General features: G+C 39.4%; 1 protein-coding gene across 3 annotated transcripts; it reads right to left on the minus strand.

Moving 5' to 3' along the window:
- Positions 1-1,752: 1,752 nt before the first annotated feature.
- On the minus strand, positions 1,753-27,439 carry CDC42 (cell division cycle 42). Of its 3 annotated transcripts, none has more exons than XM_075189885.1 (6): positions 27,336-27,439; positions 11,705-11,858; positions 9,765-9,837; positions 9,461-9,570; positions 8,475-8,672; positions 1,753-3,131 (listed from the first exon to the last, which is right to left on the minus strand). In XM_075189885.1, exons 2-6 carry the CDS (start codon positions 11,807-11,809, stop codon positions 3,042-3,044), a joined length of 576 nt encoding a protein of 191 aa, XP_075045986.1. In that variant the 5' UTR covers positions 11,810-11,858; positions 27,336-27,439; the 3' UTR covers positions 1,753-3,041. The 3 variants fall into 3 exon arrangements, with proteins under 3 accessions (XP_075045986.1, XP_075045987.1, XP_075045988.1); XM_075189886.1 differs by lacking the exon at positions 27,336-27,439 and adding an exon at positions 27,005-27,173; XM_075189887.1 differs by lacking the exon at positions 1,753-3,131 and adding an exon at positions 3,369-4,813.
- Between the last annotated feature and the right edge of the window lie 104 nt (positions 27,440-27,543).

Here is a 27,543-nt window from a genome sequence, read left to right on the forward strand (position 1 = left end):
TCTTGTAAAAAATTATATTTTACACAATCCCAGTCTGCAGTGGGCTGTTCACCATGCATTAACATTTTCAACAGTTCACCAAGATGCACCCGTTGGTCGTACTAGTACTTCGTCTTGCTGTGCAGAAAGGCCTTGCGCCCCCGATTACAACACAGGTTGCTAATCTGCCTGATCTGCGTATGTTCACCAGCAGCCCAAATACATACTGGCTGGGGAACTGGCTCTGACTAGAGATGGTCACTGATCCCCGTGTTTTGGTTTTGGATCTGGCTTACCTTCGGGGTTTGATTTTGGAAAAACCACCCTTGCATGTTTTTCTGGCCTAAAATAACCTAATTTAGTGCTCCACCTGTTTCTTGGATGAGTAAGGTAACTGTAAAGCTAATAAATTATGAAAAAAACAGTTTAATTCCCGATAGGCCGTCATTAATTCTACACACAAACCAGATTGTCTTCCTCTCATCTATGCCTATTGGCAATGCAGCCATCGTCTTGGGGTGTTTATTACACCCTACACTTATTAGTTAAATATATAAAGAAATGGACAAAGGCAGTTTGGTTTCTGCCTCTCTAGGCCCCCCCTCACTTGTAGAAAATAGTAAAAAATTCAGCCGGTATAGACTGTACAATATAAATTGAAATGGACAAAGCCAGTTTATGGTCCGTCTGTGTTTGACACCCTACCCTTATTGACAAATTGCCAAAATAGCAGCCTTTCAAGACTGTACGTGATATAGAAATGCCCCAAGTCCCTTTCCTATTTGGGGGTATATTGCACCCTACACTTATAAGTATACTTGGTTTTTTTTTTTTGTGTCTCCCCCGATTTAAAAATACTATGTACTTTTTCAGAAGCTTTACCACATGACGTACTGGAAACACTATCATCAGGACTGGTGCCAGCACCTGCTTGCTGATCCTGCTCATATGTGGACTGTTTTGAATCCATTTTAATGAGCCCAAAGCACTTATAGTGCAAAATATTGTATAGATACTGCTGCTAGATATGACGACTTTTTGCAGCCAGAAAAAATATTGTTTCACACTGTGGAATATGGGACACCCCAAAGCACTTGTAGTGCAAAATATTGAAAAAAATACCTCCTCTATCCTCCTCTCTTCCTGCTCTAACAATTGTTAATAGAATTGGTAGCAGAATTTCAATAATAATTGAAGGACTAAGGAACACAATTATTGCTCTGTCCCTGCTCTAATACAGCCTGTGACCCTACCCTGCTCTCTCCCTCTGTCAAATGGCGATGGATTGCTGTGGAGGCGGGTATTTATGCATTTCAAATATCGTGAGAACCAAGCCCCGACGACGTCACAATGACGGTTTGCCTCGATTTCGATTCCGAACGGGCGGGAGAGTACCGAGCCTGCTCATCTCGGTACTCAGATAGGCAAAGTTTGGGCGGGTTCGGATCTCGGGGAACCGAGCCCACCCATCTCTACTCCTGACCAAGAGGTGTTTTTTTCATAATCCAATTGATAAAAATATAAAATTATAATATGTTAATATAAAGACATGCTCATGCAGGTAACATGACCAAATTAATGTAACGTAAAAAGAAATAGCTTGTGTAGACTTCAATGGAACCAGATCCTTAGTGGAAAGGACAACAATACTGTTTGAACAAATACTGGAAATAGATTACATTAATTCCTAATATTCTAAATATGTGCAAATATCTATACATATTAAAGACACAAGCTCTCTGTTGGAAATAAAAACAAGCAGATATGTGAAGGTATTTTTTTATGTTTAATACATCTGAAAAGTATGCATATACAAAGAACTGAAACATGAAACAAAGCATTGGTTCAACACTAATGAATCTACAAGTTATTAATTTGGGAAGATGGAATATATTCCCTAAATATTAAAAATAACTCTGGGGGGACAAAAAAAAAAAAAGTGGGTTTGGTAAAATCCTTATTAACACTGGTGTCTACATTGTTTACACTATATTTAGACTGGAAACTGACCCCGAGAATTCATGGGTATATTTGCATGCAAATGTACATAAAAGGGGCAATAACTCGACTGGTCCCTTACGTGTCAAACTAGAAGGAAAACGAAATAAATAAAAAAAATAAAATAAAAAAAGATAGCCCTCCCTCTTTACAACAAACTCTTGGGCGCAGCTAAACTTTACCAGGGTTTGAGGCAATGTGCATTTATTAGTGATGAAAAAATAAAACCAAACCCATTAACTCAAGGGAAACAGGGAGATAAAAAAAAAAATAAAAAAAATCAAGATTTAGATTAAATATTGGTCTACTTTACCTTACCAAGACACTGTCAAAAGGAAAATCTACCCTGTTTTGAAAGAGATGCCAGTGACACACAAATGATCTTTTAGCAGAAAAGGAATTAAAATAATCGGTTAGAATATCAAACTGGTCAGTGGGCGATATCACTTCGCTTTTGCGACGCTCCCTGAACTGAAGGCTGGATAATCTTGACCACAATAGCTCAGCATTGGAGTAGGAGAAAGACTCTTGCCAGGGACACTTGAAGAGCGTAACACGTAGCCCATGTCACCTGTATGTAGCAGGTATGTGAATGCCAATCTAGTCTGCCTACTTAGTGGTCACACAAAAAGGAATTACCCCCCCCCCCTTTCCTACCACTTTGATGAGAGATGGGCTGATAAAACACAATTAAAATTAGTCTGTTATGTATGAAGCATGCCTTGCTCTTAATATAAGACATTAGAAAAAGTACATATAAAAAAAAAAAAAAAAAAAAATCAGTGTTTGCTTTTTTCGGAACAACTGTTCAACTAATCTTTATATGGAATTTAATGTGTCGCTGGGCTTGTTTTTTTTTTTTCCAGACACCCCCCCGTGTTTGAGGGGGGTGATGTGAGTAGGGCCTTGTCATTATTGCAATATTTTTATTTTTTTCTATTTTTTTTTTAATCTTTTTTTACCGTTTATATTTAATCTTTAGTTTGATTTAAACATTTTTTTTTTTTTTTTTTCGTTTGACGCCGACACCAGCTTTGGAGAAAAGGGGGACCGCTGACGGGTGTTCATAGAAGCACACACTTGCGTTTCTTCTTGGGCTCTGGAGGCTCCAATGCAGCCAATATCGCCTCGTCAAATACATTCTTTAGGCCTTTCTGGAAAGGGTCAAAGAGAAAGAAACGGGCAGTCTCAATTTAGGATTTTAGAAAATAAATATTGAAAAAGAAATGAAAAAATAAAAAAAAATAAAAAATAAATTGTTCATACGAACATCACCTTACAACAGGTCACTTAATGCATTATGTTCTTCAACACCCCCCCCCCCCCCCAACCTGTCCCATGTAATACCAGTTTTAAAGAACCGAAGTCTTACAGTCAGAGGCCACAAAAGATTTCAACTTAAATATGTATTATTAGAATGGATAAGAGGACAACAACAGCAAAGTTCATGTCAATGATCAAAGGAAACACCAAGCAGAAGGTTAAACCTGCTCGAGGAGGAGTCCAGGAGACGGAGGACAGAGTCAAGTAGGAAGGAAGCACTGGCACAGTCTCTTGTGTGTATTTAGAAAGTCCTCGCTTGAAACCAGTTCATTGTTTGGGGGGTTTTTTTGGGAGCTTCTCTTCGACCGTGTCCTCCCAACAGCTCTCAGTATAAGGAGTGGCACACACTGCTGAGATGGCAACTTGGTAGAACACACGTGGAAAGCGCACCAACACATTATTCACAGCCATTTATACAACAAGATATTTTACAGGGAGAAGTTTGCAAGATTCTTTTTTAAAAATTTCCCTGTCAATCCTGCCAAGATCCGCTACAAAGAATAAGAGTGGTTCTATATTTATTTAGCAGACTACACTTAGAAAGACGTACCCCACCTCAAACGGTGTAATACGCAATGTGTTGTCACTGCATAAAAACCTTTTCTTAGTGTTACAGTATTAATAAAAAGGAATAGTTACATGTTTTCGCCATACCACAGAGCTAATTGACACTACACACTACAATGCACAGCCCGATAATCTGCAGGATTTGAGAAGGGCAACAAACCTACCCTTTCCAAATTGGCAACATGATTAGGAAATAAAGCATTCACATGTATTTTAAAACATAAATATGCCCTAACCTCACAGCCCTCTCTACCTCCAGCCTGAGCATGCTTGGAGTCAGTCGGCTCATCACACCTCCACGGCTTTAAGTTACCAGTCGCCTACACCCAGTAAAGACACCCAGTCTGTGGACTGCACATGAGGAACGGAGGAGCCACTCACTAACATAAATTGCTTCAGCACACAATATGGCTGCCCCCACTGTAAGCGTGTGACAGGTACACCTTTTACACCAATTTACTAGCTGTCAAAAAGAAACCAAGCCTACATTATATAAACTTGAAAACAGATACAGAATAAACTTCACCTTACTTTGTAAGACACCTTTAATTTTAAGATAAGCAATTTCATTTTCTTATATATTTTTTTTGTTCACTGTTAAAATGTTTAGGCAACCCAAGAAACAGTTAAGAGAGTCCAATTTTTGCCTTGCGTTCAGTGTAGCAGGAAACTAATGCAGCTCAGGGATGGGGTGGTTAAGGAAAGACGCACAGGTTTTGTCAAGATCTTGGTTTTATTAGTTTTTGAGTGTTCTTTTTGTTCTTGTTAAATTGAATTGCTACAATAGATGGAGATAATAAGCAGCATTGAGAGGGGGGGGAGGAGGAAGAGGAGGAGGAGGAAACGGTTAAACAGTTTAGAATATACAGCACTTCCTTTTTGGCTGAGTTTCCGGAGGCTCGAGGGCAGCTAGGATAGCCTCATCAAACACATTCTTCAGACCTCTCTACAAGACAGAGGGAAGGAAAGAAAAGAGCAGCCAGGTTAGAGGATTAGAAAGAAATCAACAGCAGCAGATATTAAAAAAAAATGTATTAGGAAAGTTTGCTGAATTAACAGCAGTATATTCCTAACCAGCAGAAAAATGGCAGAGAAGACATCATGCTATTGTTAGTATGGTTAGAGGATACAAACACAGAAAAACGTACTCGGTAACCCCCCTTCCCCCATTGTTTACAGCAAGCCACGTTTCCCTATGTCTTGCAGTGGGAGGCACATTTACAGGTTAATTAGGGATTGAAAATGGAAATGCAAGGGCATCTATGTGATCAGCCGTCCTTGAAGTGCAATACCCATTAAACACATCCAACTACATTAATTAAAGAGAGGTACTGTTTATTCAAAAAAAAAAAAAAAAACCCTTCTGCTCACTGGCAGGTTTCCTGCAGTATAGAAGCCCTGGCATCAGTAAAGTGTTCTTGTTACCAGGATTGTCAACCAGAAACAGCTCAATTCTGTGTCAGGCACAGGCATCGCTCTGTGTGAACCCCATTCTCTCCCAGGACAGAAGGACTGCAGTGTTGGCAGGAACGAGTTCTACAAAACTGGCAGATTTAATGCTGTGGGGCATAAATTGCATTTTAGGTACAGCAACCCTATTAAAAAATAAAAAAATTAAAAAATGATGAAGTGGGCTAAGGATGTTCGGGAGTTAAACACCTACTGAAATCATAGAGAACCCATACACGGTCTGTACGAGCAGGGTAACCAACCCATGAATACCCAGCATGCACTGCCATTCATTTCAACCACATTGCCTAGATTTATACCAATTGTTCAAAATTTGCAAGTTAAGGTTTGTGAACAATCAGCAGGAAGGTGGAAAAGAAACATGATCGATTGATGCCCACAGTTATGGCTATGTAATCGCGATGGATTTTACAAAACAGTATCTGGAAAATATAAGAACTACTAATAAACACGGACAGGTGGTTATAGATTTAACAATTATTGGTTCAGAGGTCCTTGAAGCTTCATGCGCGTGGCCTCAGATTCTAAACGGCTCCATAAACAAAATGACAATGATTAGAGGATATAGCAATAGAATACTAGAAATGTCTACTTTTCATTTAAAAAAAAAGTTAAGGCTCAAATGGCTTTCTGGAGTGTGGTGAAAAAAAAGGGATGTAAAAGAAGCAAATTTTACATAAGATGGAGTTCTGCAAAATATGAATGAAAGGCAATGAATAAAATAAAAGGTTGTAGGAATTGAGACTTCTCACGTGAAGCAAAGAAGATGGTCTGGTGTACAAAGCATGCGGTGCAAATCATTGGCTGAGCAAGCAAAACAATAAGAAAGCAAAGATTACAGATAGGAAGAAACAGCATGACTTGTCAGTCAGAGAGGTGCTAACTGGACTCTCCTAAATCCATTTTCAGGTGGGTGCCTCTGGCTTACAGAAACAGATGTACGTCTATGCATTGAGCATAGTGGACTCGTGTCTACATCAGAATCCCCCAAAAGCACCATCGAACATGACCAACTTGTAGCACAGTAACCTCTTGCCATCCATTCATATAACTGAAATCATAGTGTGCAGGCTTTATCCAGACCATGTTATCATATTGGATTTCATCATCATTTCCCAAAACACAGCTGTTCCTGACTCTACAAGTGTTAATGTAGACGGACTTCATGTCTCAACAACTTACTTCCGTTTTTAAGGTGCTGGCACTGCAACTGGATGTCCAAAGTGTGTGTGTGTGTGTGTGTGTGTGTGTGTGTGTGTGTGTGTGTGTGTGGCGTTGCGAAATAACCATTTCTTTTAACAGAAGAAAATGAGGGTCAGAGGCTGCAACAAGAAACTGGTCCATGCCGTGATTAATGCCAGGAGATCAGACTTTATGTCGGCATTAGGCACCTTGTGGCTCTCCAGCTGCTATATAACAAGTCGTGGGCTTGCATGGCATACGGGGACTTGTAGTTTCAGGCCAGCTGGAGAGCTTGCACCATACCGCACTTATGGGGCTGCAATACACAAATACCAAACTTTCAAAGAGAATTTCAAATGCATGGCTAGACGAACCCATATAATCAAATAAATATTTTCATTCCAAAATGGTTTTGTTATCACCCATGTGATGTCCACAGTGCCTGTGTGAGGTCACTAGTCCCTAGTGACTTCATAGACTGCAGTCACATGAATATAGGTTCAGCCAATAACATGGCTGCCATGGTGCAGACAGGTTTCTGGGACATGGCTAGTTCAGTGGTGTCCTGATTGGCCACCACTAAGCCACCAGCACTGCATAAAAGATTAAAAAGCTACAATCTTTGTAAAGCTCTAAAACTGGAGTTCAAAAAAAAAAAAAAAGCTATGGAGGTGCATTGATTGAGTCACAACCCTAGACAAGTACTCCTTGTGCTGGGACCAAAAGTATCAGTGTGGTACTGTTCTGGGACACCAAAAGAATGTATTACATATATGATCTAGTGGAAGGGGACACAGGTAACAGTTAGAGATTGGGGGTGAATACATGCCCACAACACTGAACGGGTGACAACCAGAAGGTCATCTTAAAGTCATGAGAAAAAGCATATTCTCTGTCAAAGTGGTGCTTTAACATATCAGAACATAATCATCTAGTTCTCGCCAAGTCCTAAAATTTAACGTGTTACAAATAACCCACAACAGATTTTACGATGTTAAGACTTTTACAAAAGCCTACATGAAGAACCCGTGTGTGAAATAACTACATACATGTGCACTTTATTATTTTATCTCCAGGAAGTGCTACTACCTCTATGTAAAAGCCAAACAAACGGAGAACACAGGAATTGTCAATATTCTTGGAAAAGGGCACACCAGCCAAAGCATACAAAGATCTGATGCTCGACAAATTCCAAATAACCCAAAATCTACATCCAGGGATCTATAGGCTTTTGTCTATAAAGGTGTGCCTACCATATGGCAAATAAGGTCTTCTGAACGCACAACGCAGTGTGAAACAATCTACACATAGCGTATCACCGCAGGAACCTCATATCAATCAAGTGCAGTGGTGGAGGGTGATGATTTGGGGTTGTTTAGCAGCCGCAGAACCTAGACGCCATGCAATAATGGAGTCCACCACGAACGCCTTTATACTAGAGCATTCTAGAGGAAAACGTGAGGCCATCAGTCAGACAACTGAAACAAGGCTGAAATGGGATCATGCAACAGGACAATGACCGTAAGCACTCCAGCAAATCTACCACTGAATGGTTGAAGAAAATAAAAGAAGGGCTTGGAATTGACAAATAAGAGTCCGGACCTCAACCCTACTGAGATGCTGTAGATGCACTGTAAGATTTGTATGCACAATCAACGGCAATGTTGTAAGGAAAAAAATACAACAAAAACAAAAAAAGGCGATTACTTCCAAGTTATTGCCGATAATAAAAAGTGCTCTACAAGCTGAATCATGGCTTGGTTATGTTGGCTTGTTTTATGTTGAATAAATAATGGTAAAGTAAAATCGAATTTGCAATGAGGTTTCTTAAATTTTAGGACTTGGTAAGGACTAGATGATGTGTAATTTACATATAGGGCCATAACAATCTGAAAGAGGGTGTACTTTCCTATTCACAAAGCCGTACACAGAGTTTCCAGGTAATCCCTCCTTACCTGCGTCAGTGCAGAACACTCCACGTACTTAACCGCCTTCAAGTCTCGGGCCAGTTTCTCGGCTGTCTCTGGAGTGATTGGTTTCTGTTTATTTTTTGCAAGTTTCTCAATTGTGGAGGGGTCATCCCTTAAGTCGATCTGTGTCCCAACGAGCAAGAATGGGGTCTTGGGACAGTGATGAGTGATTTCAGGTACCCACTGAAGAACAAAAAGGATCATACATCAGGGTAAAGTTTCTTACATGCAAGGAAAACAATGAGTCTATTCAAATACTTTCAAGGAAGGTAACAGTACAAAAATATAAAAAATATAATGAGTTTGTGAGTGTGTGCGCGCGTGTGAGTGTCCTCCATGTAAAAATACACTAATGAAATCTTTGACCCCATCGCTGCTGATCTTATTTTGCCACTTTTTGGGTTGGTCACATTCCACCATCATTATCAGTCACTTGCTTATTTGGTAGCCACATACATTACACCTTGTTTTGTGTAATTACATACATTAATAGTATTTCCTAATAAAACACTCCTTTAGCCCACAATTCACTATTACTACCCTATAAATATTTGCAATACCATGAAGATTGAATGCAGTCACAAAAGGGCTGCCTCCATTGCGTTTTAAACAACCCGAAAAACATGGTTTTCCCATAGTATCCAATTAGAATTGTAATGAACATTTGCTTAAATTAACCCTAGAAAAGTCAGGTTACATACACACTGCTACAGGACAAAAGGCTAACTGTATAATGTATTTGAAGACAACCCTGTCACTGCTGTACTAAATAGTGTCTAGAGTTGTGTGTGCCTGGTAACAAACATGGGCTTCCTCCTCGCCCAGGGTCAGCTTCCTAAAAGCCTGAACCCTATAGTTTAGGTCAAATTCTCATATGTAAAAATTAAACCTGAAAAAGAAAAAAAAAAAAAAAAAGTCAGATTTAAAAAAAAAAAAAAAAAAAAAAAAAAAAAAAAAAAAAAAAAAGGTACCTTTTCTTTCACATTTTCAAATGAAGATGGAGAAACCACTGAGAAGCAGACAAGGAAGACGTCTGTCTGTGGATAGCTAAGGGGTCGTAATCTATCGTAATCTTCCTGCCCTGTGAACAGAAGTGGTCGTTAATTACTGGAAATCCATATACAGTACTTTACAGCCTGACAGTGTGCAGCTTCACAAATTGAATGCAACGCTCAGCGCAATACTACAAAAACAAACAAGGCAGTGGTTAACCCTCATACTACCACAATACAACTACCCCAGAGCCAATAAAGAGTTGTCAGAAAAAGTACGTACCTGCTGTATCAAATAGTCCTAGGGTGTATGGCTCACCGCCGATCATAACTGTGACAGCATAGTTGTCAAATACCTGTGAAGCAGATCGTTATTTCTCTATGCTCGAAAAAGACAGTGTATTTTATTACAGAAGAACAGCACACACAACCGAGGAAACAATGTTAGATAAACCGTGCATTCTGAAAGTTGTTGCAAAGCTTCAGTACAAAAGAAATGACTTATGTGCAACCAAATGTGAAAACTGGCAACTACAGTTTCATACAAGGTAATTAGCCCTTTTCAGGGGGGAAGGGGGGAAAGGGGCATTTTCAAAACAAATGCAAAAGTCATGACTGCAACAAAGAATTCCGATACTTTCAAATATGAAGAGTATTTTATTAAACAGCTTGAGGTTCTTACAGATGCTAGCGGAATCTGTAACCTCCCTCATTTGCAGACACTGCAAAGATCAGCTGTAGAACAAACTGCTTTTATTTAAAGGCAGCTCATCATAGACTGTGTAATCACGTTCTCCATATACTTGAGTCTTAGAACTAATTTAAAATTATCTTAGCTGAACCTAGAAAGAAAAAGGGAAAAAATAAAATACCCAAACAACCTAATCTCTTCCCTCTGTACTTTTACTGGAAATATAGATTATATATTCTACAGGAAACAGCAATTCCCCTTTCTGTCACCTGTTACACAATAAACACAGAAGTGGTTAGTCCTGCATCATCATGTAGATAGCAGACACTGCTCTAATTATGGATCTATCTAACTGACCAGCATGAGATACAATACTGGTCTTTTCTTATATCCCATAAACCTGTCCTGACCTGACAATTCAACATCAGATCATCATTAGAGGCTATTAAAAGCCTGGACAAGAAAGAAGTAGTGTGCCTTGCCCTGGGAAAGACCAATATATGAAGAATGTTGATTGCATACCAGGCAGTCCTCTGTCTCTCCCCCATCAGCGTTTGGCAATGTTCCAGAACGCTGACAGCAAAGGGGCGGTAGGGTCAGCGATTTACAGGTTAGCGAAACTGATTAGCATATTAATCACCAGACCCACTATCGGCCCTCCCGAGAGAATGAAAAGGGGTGGGGGGTTTACAAGTTTTGCATAGCTATAAAAAAAAAAAAAAAAAAAAAGCAATGCTTGATACAATGTTTTATAGAGACCCAAATACCCAGAAATGTGTTAATCGCATGAGGCACCTTTGGGACATTGCACTGAATTAACATCACAGCAGATGATCTTTATTGTTATAACTTGCCGTGCTGTAAGGAACGCAGCATTCCTTATACAAGACAACAATCTGTAGATATTTCCAGATTCAAACTCTCTGCAATGGAGATACCCTGATTTCATTCCACAATTACGCGGATCTCTTAAAGGGCTGTTTAAACCAAAAATGCAAGCTGATTCCACACAGACAAATTGTACTCTTCAAATATGTTACTACTTCCACATCCCAACAATTCTTTATGGCTGACCTTGGCGGCAAATTTGCTAAGCTGCGCAACACAAGCAGCTGGTAGAGAAGCTGCTTGCAGTGACTTACTGGCCAGAGGTTTAGATGTGGCATTGAAAGGGAGCAAAAAAAAAAAAAAAACACGGAACTTCCCCAAACATTCCCAAGTTTCTTCAGTTCAAACGAGCTTTCAACACGGAATTGTGAATTCTATTAGTAGCTCTTTTATGAAAGGAAATTGGTATATTTAAGTTTAAAGGATCTTTAAAAGGAAACATCCGGCTTGGTCAATCCTTGCAGATACATTGTTGAAAACAATCGCTATCTCTGTTGCAAACAACATTGAAATATATCTCACGCAGCTCTCCAGGGGTTCGGTGAGGCAAAGCTCAGGCTTCTACTGCATTCAGCATGGGCAGGCAATACAAGGAGTCACATGACTCTATATACACACAGCTCATGGCTTTATTATGTACTTACCGTTGGTACATACTCTGAAGGGAACTTGTTTGTTGTGTATGAAATTAAGAGACATGTTTTACCAACAGCACCATCCCCAACGACCACACACTTAATAGTCTGCATGGCTGCTATCTTGTGTTGTCAGTATCAGCAACGCGGGTTTAATGCAGACCTGCAAAACAACAAGTAAACACACATTAGAACAATCATTCCCTAGTGACCGCTAATACAATCCCCCTGAATAGATGGGCTACTTGTTAATGCATTAAGTCATTTAAACTCTGCCAGATTTCCCATCACCAATATTTATACATTATTGGCTTATCCGGACATTATGGCTTGCACTTCCCTCTTAAGGTAATGTTGACTTATTACCATCAAGATCTGTTATGGAACTCCCCGATGCCTTACGTTTATGGATATACAGGTTGGTGACATTGTACAGATACACAGCAGAGGTTTAAATAAACAGATAATCATTACAAGGTTTCATTTTTTTATTCTGTATTAGAAAGTTGGACAAATGTATTTCCACCTTTTTCAACAAAGCATGTAAATACACAATCTGCTTTAAAAAAATATGGACAGTAAAAAATACTTCCAATAAGTGAAATATTTAAATTTTCTCCTTATTTAAGAGTGCTCTTTGAAAAGAGAAATTTTTATGAAAACAATGGAGTCTGTACAGTTTTTCATGTGTTTAATACACATGAAGCGGAGATGAATCCCAAACAGATGTAGGAAATATCATGTTTGACAATTTACCATACTGTCAAAACTACTACAACTATTACAATGGTGACTTGCTGTAAAGTTCTGTACACTTGATAACCAAGTGCTCTCCACCACTACTAGGTGTGGCATAGGAGCAGCAGCGATTGTTAAGCTGTCATTATGTACACAGCGTCTAACATATTTAAAGGAACAGAAAACATTCAGAACAAACCTATACTGTAAATAACTTCTGGGTCATGATGCCTATACGAATATATGCTCTTCCTGCTCATAACTCACCATATAAGAATATACCCACTATGGCTTTGCTGTGAAGCTGCATAGTACTTTACACAATTACAGGGTCAAAAGGACATTTCCACACTAGGAAATGCCCTTCTGTGTACATAAGCTGAACTGTTCCCATACTAAGACCTCATAATATAGGTGGGTGCATTTTAAGAAAAAGTCTCCACAAAGCATGGACATGCAGCACAGTGTTCGGTCAGACCCCTAAATTCATACTGTGCCTTCATTTTGACGGCATAATGGGATTTGAATTTCCCATAAGTATTGGTGCTGGGACTTTCAAATCGCATCACTTGCAAAAAAGAGACAGCATAACGCAGTGCTTAGCGGGTCTAATAGGCTGCACCTCGGGTCCTTCTTGCTAGAGGCCCCTTAGGGAGCACATGATCTCACAGACAGATCCCAAAGGTGCAGTGGTCAGTTTGAAACATTTTTACAAAAAAGGCACGGACCACTGTAACCTTTGTCACTGCAGTAACATCTAGTGCTCCACACAAACTACAACTTTCATATCACTATTCCACAATATGCAGACTTAGAATGACATAATATATACTACACCTGTGACCAATGCGTGCCATTATATAATTAAGTGTTCAGACTTTCCCGTCACTAATCTCTTAAAATGAAAGGAGAGATGAAAGACTTATGTCCAAGATCAATAAGGAAGCAAAGTACAAACAAAAGAAAAAAAGTGTCACCACAAACCATGACAAACTCTTAATTGTTAAAATACTGTTCACAGGATTTACAGCATGTTTACAAGAATCACTGAACGGAGAAAAAAAAAGGTGAAATTATTGCACAGAACTTGAATGAACATAAATAGTTTTACAGATCACATGACCTATTCACTTGGCAAAGTCCTAGTTCCTGGTGAGGCACAGCTGTCTTACTTGGACATACCCGGGGACTTACTAGAGAGATTATGTACTACCCGACTCCCCCCACCAACCAGTAAAACTGCAGCTACGACCAGACAGTGTTGGTCCCACTTATAAAAAGTTTTAGGCTCTGTATACTGGAAAATGCTGTGAAGGGGAAAAAAGGTGGGAGGATTGGGGGCTATAGTAGTGTGACTGGATCACTCATAAATAATTTATTTGTGGCTGGATCATGTAGAAATAATTTATTGTAGAAATGTATTTCAATCAGAGGTGCAGGCACCAATGTATCATTTGAAATACACTTATGTTACATTGCGATGTGTTTTGTATGGAAGTATCATTGTTTGGGTTTAAAACTTTGCTAGAGGAAGTCTGTTTGCTGATAGCAGGAAATGCTAAGCAAGTCTTTATGTGAAGTGACAAACACAGGCTAAGCAGGTATACCCAGCAGGGGGCCGCACTATCTGGTGTGGCTGCATTTCAGATAATGCAAGCATCAAGTTTTAGCACATAACAGATTAGTGCAAATATTGTTAGCTTTGCATTGCATGAAAATCCATGTTTGGGAAACATATCATATCCTGATACTAAAAATAACTCAGACCTCAGGGGGCTGGCTTACCCTGTGAGGCTTAGACTCAAAATCTAATCGGTTTCCGGCTGTCTGAGGTTTGGACCCAGCTTTCCAGCATCACCGCTCTGCCCTTTACCCAACAGCTCTGGAGTGTGTGATAGGCCAGGGAGGATCCATCCACAGCAACCCTGATCCATAGTAAGAGGTCAGGGGTACCAGCCCAGGGGTATCAGTGAGGGGGTACACTAGCAGTGACATTTACCCAGAAGAAACCCAGTACTGGATGCCGGTAAGGAGTCCAGTGGTGGCAGCATTTGTAAGCCCCTCCTACTGCGGTTAGAAGGCACATTTGGGATAACGAAAGGAAACAGGGACAACGTAAGCAGAGTCGGTTCCCAGCAACAGACAGGGTGGCATAGGCGGGCCATCCGGTCACAAGTAGTGTTTTGGGAATGGTGGGTAGACCTGTGGAAGGACTTACAAGTTTGAGGTAAGAATGGTTTTAACCATAAAGGTTCTGGAGTATTTTGATGTATTAAAAGACATTTGTACTTTCATTAAAGTCCTTTAAAAAAAAAAAAAATAATAATACCCATCTCTTGGCACCAGTGGTACTCAAAAAAAAAACAAACAAACCACAAGCTTCCACAACAGAAGACCCAATGCAGATAGTAAGCTGCAGAGGGAGATACCAACATGGACGCTTCTGCGACATCATGTAACAGATGTGATGACATTGAAAGGACCAGCAACAGAATTTACCAAGCAAAAACTATCAAGTGCCATTACATGGCTGAAGTAAAGTGTCAGCATGACAGGGGTGGGTGGGTCTGGACAGCCAAGATACAGGACGGAGGGGGATATTCATTTTTTAAAGGGATATTTCAAAGGTGGAAAAATATCTATTAAAACGGTGAATAGTCTATAGACATTTGTTCATAACCAACTTCTCTCAATGTAAGCATCATTGGGAGGGGGGAAGACACACATCTGGATCCTGAACTTCAGGGGTCCTCAAACCTTTTTTCATTACGGACTTAACAAATTTTGCTTTTACTCATCAACAAGGGCATAGATACCAGACTTTACCATATGCAGACTTGTGTAGCTGCCCAATTGATACATTCCATTTAAAATTATATTTAAAAGAAAACAAGGCTCTGAAAACCACACAAATGTATGTCCTGGTTTCATTATTTTAGTGCAAATCTGCCGTTTCCTCCTCATCCTTTCAGCATGAGGATGTCTATTTAAGGAATGTCTTAATTTTATTAGGTCCTACTAAATGGAAGTACATTAATAATTTAAATATCTTTAAATTGCAAGGAACCGTTAGTGGACTTGCAACATATGGCAATGAAGAACTACTGTCTGACAAATAGAAATCTAGACACTAAAATAGCTTTAAGGCTGTAGGTCTATAATGATACACACACCCTGAAGCTGCAATGGGCAGGAAACACATTTGGTACTCATTACAGATCCCAGAATAGCAGCGTTTAACAAAATAAGGTTATCTATGGTGTCCCAGAAAATCTGCGAGTCCCCTCCACGACAATCTTTAGTCAGGATGGAAGAAGTTACATTTTAATTTCAATAAAACAAACAAACATTCTGAAAGGAAGCTACAGAAAACATTTTACAAGTGTAAAATGTAATCTGCTCACAAAATCACTGAAGATTATCAACTGAACACTGGAAAATGTGCTCATAAATAAAAGCAAATAGATCAAATGAGAAGTCTTAAAACTGCAGTACAAGAGGCAAAAGACTAAAGTTCACCACTTTAATATGACCGTGGACAGGGGGTCCTCACAGATCGGTTCCACCCAGGGCCCAAACCCATGAACTCGATGCTGAGACAGCAAAGCCAACCACTGCCATTAACCTTACTGCAATTCTGAAATATACCTATGGAGCAAGATTTGTGTTTCTGAGGTGCTAAGTCTCAAACTGGATTAGTGCCAGGAATGATTGCACCGCTGTCACTGGTAGGACACTTCTTGAACATGGAGTATATCTGGGCACCTCACTGCAAAAGTTATATAGAATGATTTGGGCAACCTCATCAACAGGAATGGAAAGGTTACATTATAGAGGAGCTAATAAGACTATATTTGTTAATTTTGAGGAAAAAGGGCACCTTATGGGTGACCAATCTAATATGCAAGTATATTGGCACAAAAAGTTTGTTATACAATATTTGAATTGGCCTTTAAGAACCATATAGACGATAAAATAGGTCATAAACTGCAAATAGAGGATAGTATCACCACCCGCACAGAGAGGGGTACTTTACTATAAGGGTGGTAGAGTTGGGGAACTCCTGACCACGAGGTGGTGATGGTAAATTCCCCAACGGAACTTAAAAATGGTCTGGATGCCTTTCTTACAAGAGATATTGTCTGTAGGTTGTATTAGTAGAAGACATTATGGGGGTGACCGATTCATTCCCGGAACATGCTGGCAAATGTCACAGAAGAATTGTTTTGCCTTCCTCTTTTGTAACACAATTAAGAGCTTATGAAAGGTTGAACTCTGTGTCAGTTGTCTGTTTCAGCCTATGTATTATGCTCAATCACTAAACAAACAACATTACAATCCAAATCTATTCTTTATTATATTTGTGACGCACTAAGGGAAAAGTCCAGCTGTGTATATAGATATGAGAAGCCATGTTCTGCTGAGACTGATATCCCTAATACTGTATAAAGGAACACCCAGAAGCCAAATCAATAAAAGATTGGACGTTGGTGTGTATTTGTAGAGGAAGCCTAAGGTTACAGTTAACAAGATAAAGGGAAATTTTCTATTTATAGCTACAGTTTTGTTCACTTCCATTTAGCAGCCAATATGAAAACATTAGACATGCTGCTTCTGTGTGGCCAGAACCCATTGACTAGCTACATGCAATTCATACCATCACTGGCATTGTAGGAATCAATATCCACTCTGTAATAACTACCTGTGTTTGGTACAAGCTGAGCCATAGGCACACTGAAGTAGGATCAGCTGTAGTCAAGACAGAGCACTAAGGACATGCAGATCAGCACATGGCAGGGAGCCGGCACTTTGTTATGGGCAAGAGAACTGGACTGTTGACTTATCAGAGACAAACAAATCGGCTATTCCTAACAGCCCAACACCTGCTAGTCTAGTGGAAGCTGGGTGAGAATGGCAAGAACAGGTAAATCGTGATATGTAGAGCTGGAAATGGCCCATTACCAGTGTTTATGATCCATAGCTACTATGTGTGTGTGTATATGTATTAAAACTCTGCACAAATAACAGAAATAAGAATTTCTAACTAACAAGCAAGGCATGCCTCATACATTTCTCTCTTGTGCCAGTATCTCTGCTAAGAAGCCAAGCAGGAATCCAGACAAACTACCCTTCTCTGTTTGAGTCACATTTACTCCCCCTCCCCAGACACTTGTTCATTGTTTTTAAAGAGGGAAGGGGAAAAAAAAAAAGGGGGGGGGGGGTTGTTTATAAAACAACAAAACTAAAACTTGCTGACCCATGAACAGGATTTTAAAGGACTCTCCACCTACAGACGCCTTTGCACCCCCCCCTCTCAATCCTAACTGAGGGAGCATCACTCCCCTCAGGCACTTCCACCTTTGCTATAACTACAAAAGAAAAGCTTGACTGTAAGAACACTCGATGCTGTGCTAATTGCAGCTGGTTTAATGGCTGCACCACATAGCCTTTAATAAAATACACTAATATACAAATATCTGAACATACAATAAGCAGTATCTACACATTTCTCTTCTGCAGATAAAAGGGAAGATACATGAGCAGACATTTCCCGTATCCATTTCCTACCTAATAACTGCGTCATTGCTTCCTCTTTCACACCTAAACACACAACTGCAGGACCGTGCAAAGCAAAACCCCGGACACATTCAGTCTACTATAATATATATTAATGTCAGGTTGCCATGTTAGTCAGGATACAGTTCTGATCCAACAGGCAAACAGTAATGGACAGTTCTACAGACGTGCTTTGTAGAAATGCTCGGTGTGGATTGGCTGACACATACATAGGCAGGGCCAATGATGTTACAGTAACGCACAGAGGCTACTCCACGCAGCCGTACTTTTACCTGGGCTCCTCAGGTTAGTGAGTCTAACCTGAATACCAGGACTGTGATGTTGTGGGTAAGGAGAAATGGGGGTGTGCGCAGGAGATACAATCACAAGCCACACAAGAGATTGCTGCTTAGAAATTAATCTTTACACTTACACCCCCTCTGCCAATTTAAGGTTGCAAAAGTAAAATAGCAGACCATGTACTCTGACCTGGGGAAGAAGGTTAATAACATTTATTGAATATGTGGTACTGCAGATTTAAATATCCGATGACTTGTTACCGTGCTGCAAAGACAGCACATGCGGTAGACACAATCTAAACAATTAGTTTAACTTATTATCTTGCCTTAATAGAATACATTTTTCACAGGATGCTAGGCTTTTCATTAGAGATATCTGTTTTGGTTTCTAGGCAACAAAGCATCACATTTTAATAAGATTTTAAGTATTACCCATTTATCATGCACAACTAAACTTAATATAGTATACCAATTATACATACTCCTACTGGATCTAATACGTTAGAAAAGATCCATTCCAGATGCTCACTACAATCTTCCTGGTGACCGGGTCACTCATGGAACTGCTAATTACTCAGTTCTGAAAACAATTAAAGTCTAAATAGTTTCAATTCAGAAGCAGCCCTGCGCAAAATTTTAGTGCAGAATCTAATTCTGGGAAAAAAAAAAAGTGTTTGAAACAGTTTTTTTTCTCTATCCCTAAGAAAATCCAAGTTTTTTTTTCTGATACATGTATTTGTATCGGAGACAAACTGATTGCAGTATTGTCCCACACAGGACAGCTAATGATCCAGATCAGCTACCTAAACAGGGTTGTAGATCTACTACAAACACTCCACTCGCAGCTCAATAAGAGAAAAGCCCAGAGATCACTGCAACAAGTATACTAATGTACACTGGCTTTCAGAAAAATAGCCGGAGAAATTAAAACAACATGTTTTAGTGCTTTTCCTATCACTCTTTTACTAATAAAACACGTACAGCTATATTAAAAAGGCTGATCCCCGTCTTTCTCAACACTGCCATAGACATTCTGCTGCCATGTATATTAAACATTATTGAGCAGCAGAAAGAATTTACTTCTTTGCTCTCTGTTTAGAGAACTCTCTGGATAAAGCTCAATTTGTGCTACTCAATGACAAATTTATTTTTACATAGGGAAATCCCAGCTATGCATCTGACCATAGACACCTGAACAGCAACACCTCACAACCAACAACTCTATTTTGGATGTATGTTTGATGCGTTAAAAAAATAAATAAAAAAAAATATATACATACATTTATTTAAAAAGAACAAACAAATCACACAACATAAAGACACTAGGAAAGCGTTCATTGTTAACAAGTCTACTTTCTGCTATTATGTTACATGATATTGTCAATGATTCAGGTACAGTCAGATAAAAATGCATCTAAGCTGTAACACAGACTGTTGCATATTAGACAGCAAGTCACCAGCGTAACTAGTGTCATAAGATTCCATATATTATAGAAAATGTGACTGGTTATTAATTTGTTATAGCATAAAGACTGCTGATAGACTACAGATGCACTTGTCACGTGCTTGGGTATAATGTTAGGCTCAGGTTATGTTTAGCTTGATTTGCTAGACATTATACAGTAGTTTGGTACCTGCCCCTAAAGTATGTTTGGGTGGTTGGATGCTAAAACAAGACTTTTAGAGGTCTCTACTCTGACAAGCATCTGTGACTCCCTTAGGACATGGGATACAGTAGTAACGTTAACCCCTGATTTTGCTCCCCCCTGTCAATAACGGGCCTATCCAAAATAATCCTTATCTTGAGTTTGGTGTCATGGCCAGAGGTGGGTATTGTTAACCTATGGCGCCTCATGTAGGACACTTCCAAGTACTTACAGATCAGACACTGGTTTCAGTCCCAAGTAAGACGCCCTGCTGCTCCTGCTCCCCCACACCCTATATAACTATGAGGTTATCCTCGTCCAACCGAGCTGCTGGCATTTATTCCTGGTACATACTCCTCCTCACTTCCAGTGAGGATAGCAAATTGCAGACTCAGTCCCTTTGGGAAGTAGACCTTTAAATGTCTATTACTGATGAGGACTGGGAACGTATATTGTTAAACATGTATAAGATGTCAAAATGCATTAACCACTCGGAAATAATTCTCAAGATTTTGCACAGAATTTACTGGACTTCTGAGAAACTTTGTAGATTTATGCCCAATGTGTTAAAGTTTTGCTGAAGGAAATGTGGTGAGGTAGGGAGCTTGTTACACACCTTCTGGTCACATCCGAAGCTGCAAGGCCTTTGGACGGACGTTTTCAACCGGATTAATGCAGCGAGTTCTGTGGCAGTAGCCCCATTGCTGAAAGTCGACCTGTTGCACTTATACCCTCCTTGTCTCCAAAATCATAAGGGATATGTAACTGGCCACATCCTTATTGCTACTAGAGCAGCTATTGCACAATTCTGGAGTCTCCCTCCAACCCCACCCCCCGTCTATTTCAATTGTTACGGCCAAAATCCAGAGGAACTACGTTATGGAGACTCCAGGTCTCCCATATTCCTCGTCAGCTTCCTCCCTTGTTTAAATAGCTAGATTGGAGTACTTATTATTCCGAGCACTTAGCCACACCACAGGTACCCTCCTCTTTGTAAAAGCAGCACTGCTAGTCTTTAATGGATAATTTTTGCTATTGTCTGAAGTACTCGTTTAATGTGACCCCTGATGTCTCCTCCCCTTCCTTCCCCCTTATTATGTCTTATTTTTATTGACATTTTTTGGGATGAAAACAAAATTTCATCTGCAAAACAATAATAAAAAAATAAAAAAATTGTTTGGGGCTGGCAATTCGGTTGATTTCAAAAGTGCTTGCTTCTAACTTTTAGATGTGTCCAACCACACATCCGCTCATATTACATGCAGCACTAAAAGCAGGTTTGCTATGCGTACAGAAGAAAAAAAAAGTAATAAAAGGTTAACACCTTAACTATAAAGGCTTCTATCACACGTCCAGGAACCATGAACAAGTCAAGTTGCACAGAATTAACAATTTGAACTCAGACAGGGGATTCAAAATTACAATGGCTATTAACAGTGTTGCTAAGCACTTCTATATAATTAATGTAACTTTATTGCTCTTCCAACAGTTGTCCTAACAAGTTTTCTTGACAATCAGCACTTATGAGAAAACCATTAAGTATATTGTTTAGAACTGGATTACACGGCAAAAATATAAGGATATTAATCTCTGGAGAGAATATTTGGACTCATGTGAACATTGAAAAGGGTCACGGTCCCACATGAACCACTAATCAAGCAGCGTGGTCCTGACACTATTTCTAAAATGTACAATGAACAATATCTGACACATCAATACAACGGAGAGAACAGATTAAAAAAAAAAAAAAAAAGTTTGCATATTACAACACAATATATATCGGGGTGAACAAGATAATTTGGAGCCAGTGAGTCAAGCACAGGAACGCAAAGAACAATGGAAGAGGAAGAAAAGGTTTACATTATGAGGGACTGAATCTAAACTTCAGAAAAGTATAAATGGAAACAAGAATATTAAAGGAATCCATTTGGACTTAACAGACACTTGTATAAGTGTTCTTTAAATCCATTCGCCTCTTAATACGTTCACTATAAGACCATATAAGTCTCTATTGTACTCCTGCTATCGCGTAGTCTTCCACGTATTTCAGGGATCATGGGGTATCCATCTTCCCTGGACTTTTATTTCTAAAATCTTTGTCAGTAAATGACTGTCTTCCCACCGATGTATTACATAGAAAACAAGGGAGATAAAGTACTAGAAAGTGTAAATCCATACGATACATTAAATTGCACCTGTAAATGGCTACTGACTTAGCATGAACATGCGACATTCCAATATTTCAAGAAAAACTAACACTTACCAGAAAAATTTAGCAAAAATCCCCCGTTATGGGAATACTTACAGGAAAGATGTTTCATATAGGCTCCTTATAACACCATGTTTCACAGCGCTGATAAAAAGCTGTACCCCATAGTTTTGGTGGAAAATCTCCTAGTGTATTCAAGTACTCCTTTTCCTTTTGTTGGAAATCTCCAGATATTAATTGCGGTGTAACATATAAAAACCACATACACCTTTTTCTACAAATCATATGGTGTCCACATAGTGCTCCTAAATAAAATCTAGTTTTGAGTGGAATTATGCAAGATAAATAGAAGAAAATCTCACATACCAGTACTCCTAAAATCTAAAGTGTCCAGTGATGGTTGTAATGATCCATGCCAGAGGGCCTCTCTGCCCTACTAAGAATGAGCTTACTGTGTTAAGAACTCCTACCCTTGAGGCTTCCATTAAATCCAAATGGGGTGAAGCTCATGGGGTGAGGAGGAGGGGAGCAGAGAAAGATACCTTGTCATCATTAGAAGTTTTAAATAAAAAGCTGTAAAAAAGCAGGATGATCTCTTGCTTCAACCATTATTATTGTTTAGCACCAATCATATTATGCATCACTGTTACGATTACATGTCTCCCTGATCAGACCTTTTACATGTTATGCAATAAATTCGCTAATCCATAGGTTAAAGCAGTGGGACAAGGCAGATTTCAGGATTTTCTGCACTCAAGAACTATCCATCCAACAGGCACATAAAATAATGTGCAGCCTCTATAAACAATAACATTAAAGCCACCATTATACCTCACATTATAACAGAATGGCATTCTTTCAGTTTTGTTTTACACCCGTTACCCACTTTTTTAAATCTGATGCCACTAGATGTGGCTGTCGCCACTGTAGACAACAAAAGACAAACTGCTTGTAATTAAAATGATGGGGTTCTAACATCCAAAAAGCTTAAGGGGTATATTTTCTAAACTGTAGGTTTGAAAGAGTGGAGATGTTGCCTATAGCAACCAATCAGATTCTAGCTGTCATTCATTTTGTACATTTGACAAAATGATTGGTTGCTATAGGCAACATCTCCACTCTTTCAAACCTACAGTTTGGTAAACATACCCCTAAGTGTTTTTATCAACGTATGATCATTTTGTTTTTCCAAATGGTGTGGGAAGATGTGGTTTTCTATCTGCAATTTAAAGGCACCATGTCTGACATCTACTAAAACATTTAAAATGTGACCAATGTCTTTACCCATTTACTATCCATCCCTTTCTTTCTGGACACTAGGCTACGGGTGAAATTTACATACCAAAGTATTTCCCTGTGTAAATGTTACAGAAACAATATATGTCTGGCTCACATTATTTGCATACACTGAAACTGTATGACAATGTATGAGCCTTGGGAAGAAGGATAGTATTAAGACAATGGTTCCCACCGGCCTGTCACCATTACAGATATACTCATCCACCAGCAAGATACATTCTCTGACTGCAGGACAGCCAACATAAGCAGAGTGGTCCAGTGCAAGTTCAAGTGTTTATTTTTGAAAAAGGTGTCCGTTCAATATACTTTTAATAGAAGCTGCTGCAATAGAATCAGTAAAAGTCAGAATGAAGGGACTTTACCACACTGTAAATCCATGACCAATTTCAAAACATGGCAAATGCTTAATAACGTGATTATATACAATCAATCTTTGTACAAAAGGTTACTGACACCATTCATTATGTCACAACAGGCTTATTTTAGCAAGTGCTCAGTGCAATGCTCCAAGATACCAAGGTTTAACAAGATGAAACATACAACCCCTTAAGAGAAGCCGGAAATAAAATAGTGCCCTTTGTGACTGGTCCATATCGAAAATTCCTCTAACGGCCATGGCATATGAGCATTTTTTTGTCCACACAGAAATCCCACTCTGAATGCAATGTTTTACAGCCAAAACACTTCCATATGACACGGAAACAGGGACAGCCATGCAAAGTTAAGAGTTGATGCTGGAATACGTCACTGCTTCAGAATAGTAAGTTTTCAGAAAAAAGAAAAAAAATGCTAAGACTCAATGCTTTTGGTAGGCCAGAAGAGCACAATGCTTATTGAGATTTGCAAATAGAATATTTAATACAGGGCTCGACAAAATAATGTAGAATTCAGGAGCCAGTAGGAACGTTTTAAGGAGTCAGGAAAGATGTGTATTTGGACAGTAACTGAAATTGCTCCATATCAGCACTAGTTTTGTAGTCTGAAACAGTGAGATTTAAAACAAGATCACTGAGTATGAGAATGCATCATTTTCAGAGCTCACCGTGAAGCAACACAACATCAACCTGGGGAGGCCGTCCAAATGATCACTGCTGAAATCGTCAAAGCCAGGAAGCCAAACCCTGACAATTTGGGGGGAGGGGGGTATCCTGTTTGAACTGTATGTGCTACACATTTATCAACCATCAGTATAATAGTGCCTTCATATACACACACCCCCCAGTATAATTAGTCAAAATCATTTAAAGCTCCATTCTAAAAGTTTTACAGAAAACTCAAGGTTTACAAAGTTTTGTGATTTGTATTAATATAGGGACCATGACTGATGTACTGCTATTAGCAGAGTCACCAAACATGGATCATCAGTAAGACAGGATATACAGTAATATGTCCTATGAGGAAAACAGGAAAGTGGCTTATTAAGTAACACTCCCAGGGATGTGTCACTCATTGATGAAGTGGTTCACTTTCTTAACAAGATAGTAGTTATCATAAAATGTAGACGTTTGATATATAGACCTTTCAAATAAATGTTTAAACTAATAGGAAGAATGCTAATGGTCCAAGGAGGAAGTAGCATGTGGTATATTACATCAGATAATTTTAGGGGGGGGGGGGCACCTTTATGAAATTGTACATACATCCAACAATAACTATCAATATCCTCAGACATGGTTGCAAACAGCCTATGTCTACTGTCTATTAGTAATAGTGTCTATTGATGTCCTCTTCAATTTCTGTAATTTAAAAAAATAACCTTTCTACAGCAGTTGTCCTGAAGCATACCACTGAAAATGGTCTGAAAAGTTGCATCAATCAACAAATGTCTATATGACATCATCTATGGTGCACACTTTCTGCATATACATTCAACTATGGTCTGCTTGTAGTTATTTATAATGCATCTTTCTTTTTCCACTTTGTCACTTAAGACAGACGCACTCTATTCTCAACCTATTAGAAATATACCATGGAAATAAGTTCTTAAGCATGTTTGCACAGACAGAAGCTTAACTGAAAACTTCCTGAAACATCTGTGTGAAATTCCTATTTACTTAAAATGCCACACTTTGAAATGCTTTGAAACAAATTAATATTCTTCATAAAGAACAACTGTATATAGCTCCTAAAAATAGTATATTCTGCAATTCTAATTTGTAACAACTGCAAAAGCAGTTACCTCATTGGAGCCATTTAGAAAACAAAGATATTTAAATTTCCCAGCTAAAACGTGTGAACTGACAATTACAGTAGATCAAGAGCCACTTTCAGGACTGTTATATATCAGCCAACTGATAAAACATTGTACTACATAAGTATTTGAGATTGAATAGTTTGAATACACAGCATTAATTGCAACAAATTAAATAAGAAAACATTTTTAGTGGATTCAGTTAACTGATATGCATACACATTTCTTAGGGCTGATGCAAAATAAAGATTCACCTTAAGTGAAATATATTAACTCGCATTAACACTTGAACTGCCTCTAAAGGCTATTAAAATATTTACACATATGACATGAATAAATAAATAATTTTCCCACTGAAAAATAAACAATGACACTGGCAAGGCTTAGAAAAATGACATTCTTAGACACTGTACATAAATGTTACGCTTCGCCCTACCCATCACTCACAGTATATTACATACTGCTGAAAAGTTTGAAGAACTAAGGAGTGGTTGAAAGGAAGGAGAAAAAAAAATAAAATATATATATATATATATATATATAATCTATCTATCTAGAAAAAGAAAAATTACAACAAAATACAGGATACAGCTCACTTATGCACAACAGTTTCACAAACCATATAAAACAAGTATTTAAAATGGTCATATGATGCTGGTCTAATAAGCAGGACACTGGGAGTTATAAGGACTGGGTGCAGTTTGTTTACTTTTGCACAACCACAGATGTAGTTTAGACCTGCAATTAAACCCATTTTTGTATGGACACTACAGGGCTCCACATCAACATGCACCAGTCACTAAGCAGACTAACACAGCAGCCAAAATAACCCATATTCAACGAATCATAATAAATATTAACAAGGGAATACCTTAGATTTAGCAAATCTGTGGATGCTGGATGACAGCTTTTCTATAGGACCCTGCCCCTCCTTCCTCCCCCCCCCCACCAGCCTCCTCCCTGCAGCATTTCCGCCCTGCTCCCCCATCCCCCAAGAACCTCCATCATCCACCGATCTATCAGATCACAGCAAAACCTGATCAACTTGGGGGGTCAACAATGTACCCCCTCCATCATATACATAATAATACACTTACATATATGTCAATGAATCGTTTGTTTCCCCACCTCCACCCAGCATCCCCAGTTTCTCCTCCCGGAGACATTGCACCCCCACTTAATGGTCAGACCCTCCAAAATGCACGACAGAGATGAATATATATATATATATATATATATATATATATATATATATATATATATATATATATATATAAATAATCTGGACTTGCCTGTGCCAGAGATATGACAATAACCCCCCCCCCAGGAAATATGACACCCCATCCAAACATTACCCCATCACCCTCTCACCTGGTACCTACTCAGGTACTGACAGCCAGGACTCGCTCAGCAGCACCCCTCTACGGGAGCCCCGGGTAACAGCACCCCCGGGGCAGACCCCACCCCACTACCAGGATTGCGGCCTAGTTACACGGAGAGCCCGTGGCCCGGCCGTCACACCCCGGCAGCATCAGACGACTACACTGCCCCCCTCTCCTGTGGAGGCGGGTGGTACCGGGCTCCTGACACCGTGCGGCTCACCGACTACCAGCCGCTCCCCCTCTCATACACCGCACGGCTCCGGTGCCCGGTCCCGGTGAGGTACCATCACCCCCCTCCTCTGAGTAAAGCGACCACTTACCTCACACTCTCCCCGTCTCTCCACCGGGCGTTGGCAGCTCTATACAGGGTTTCTCGGGCTGATAGGCAGGGGCATTACGTCATTACGTCACCGCGCTTCCTATGGGCTAATGTCTGAGGGCTGCGGTATATTCCATACAGAAACAGCCCAGCAGCCATTTTTACTGTGGTCATCTGTCGCAATGTCCATCGGCTCGACGGGCCTATTA

Source organism: Mixophyes fleayi, chromosome 11 (genome assembly GCF_038048845.1).
Source record: "Mixophyes fleayi isolate aMixFle1 chromosome 11, aMixFle1.hap1, whole genome shotgun sequence".
Taxonomy (NCBI): domain Eukaryota; kingdom Metazoa; phylum Chordata; class Amphibia; order Anura; family Limnodynastidae; genus Mixophyes; species Mixophyes fleayi.

What these genes read in the sequence shown, in the direction of transcription:
- CDC42 (XM_075189885.1), bottom strand. Translation starts at nt 11,809, where the DNA reads ATGCAGACTATTAAGTGTGTGGTCGTTGGGGATGGTGCTGTTGGTAAA. An exon ending in CTTCAGAGTATGTACCAACG is followed by an intron (nt 9,838 to 11,704) that starts GTAAGTACATAA and finishes TCTGCTTCACAG; the next exon opens with GTATTTGACAACTATGCTGT. An exon ending in AGGACTATTTGATACAGCAG is followed by an intron (nt 9,571 to 9,764) that starts GTACGTACTTTT and finishes TTCTGTTCACAG; the next exon opens with GGCAGGAAGATTACGATAGA.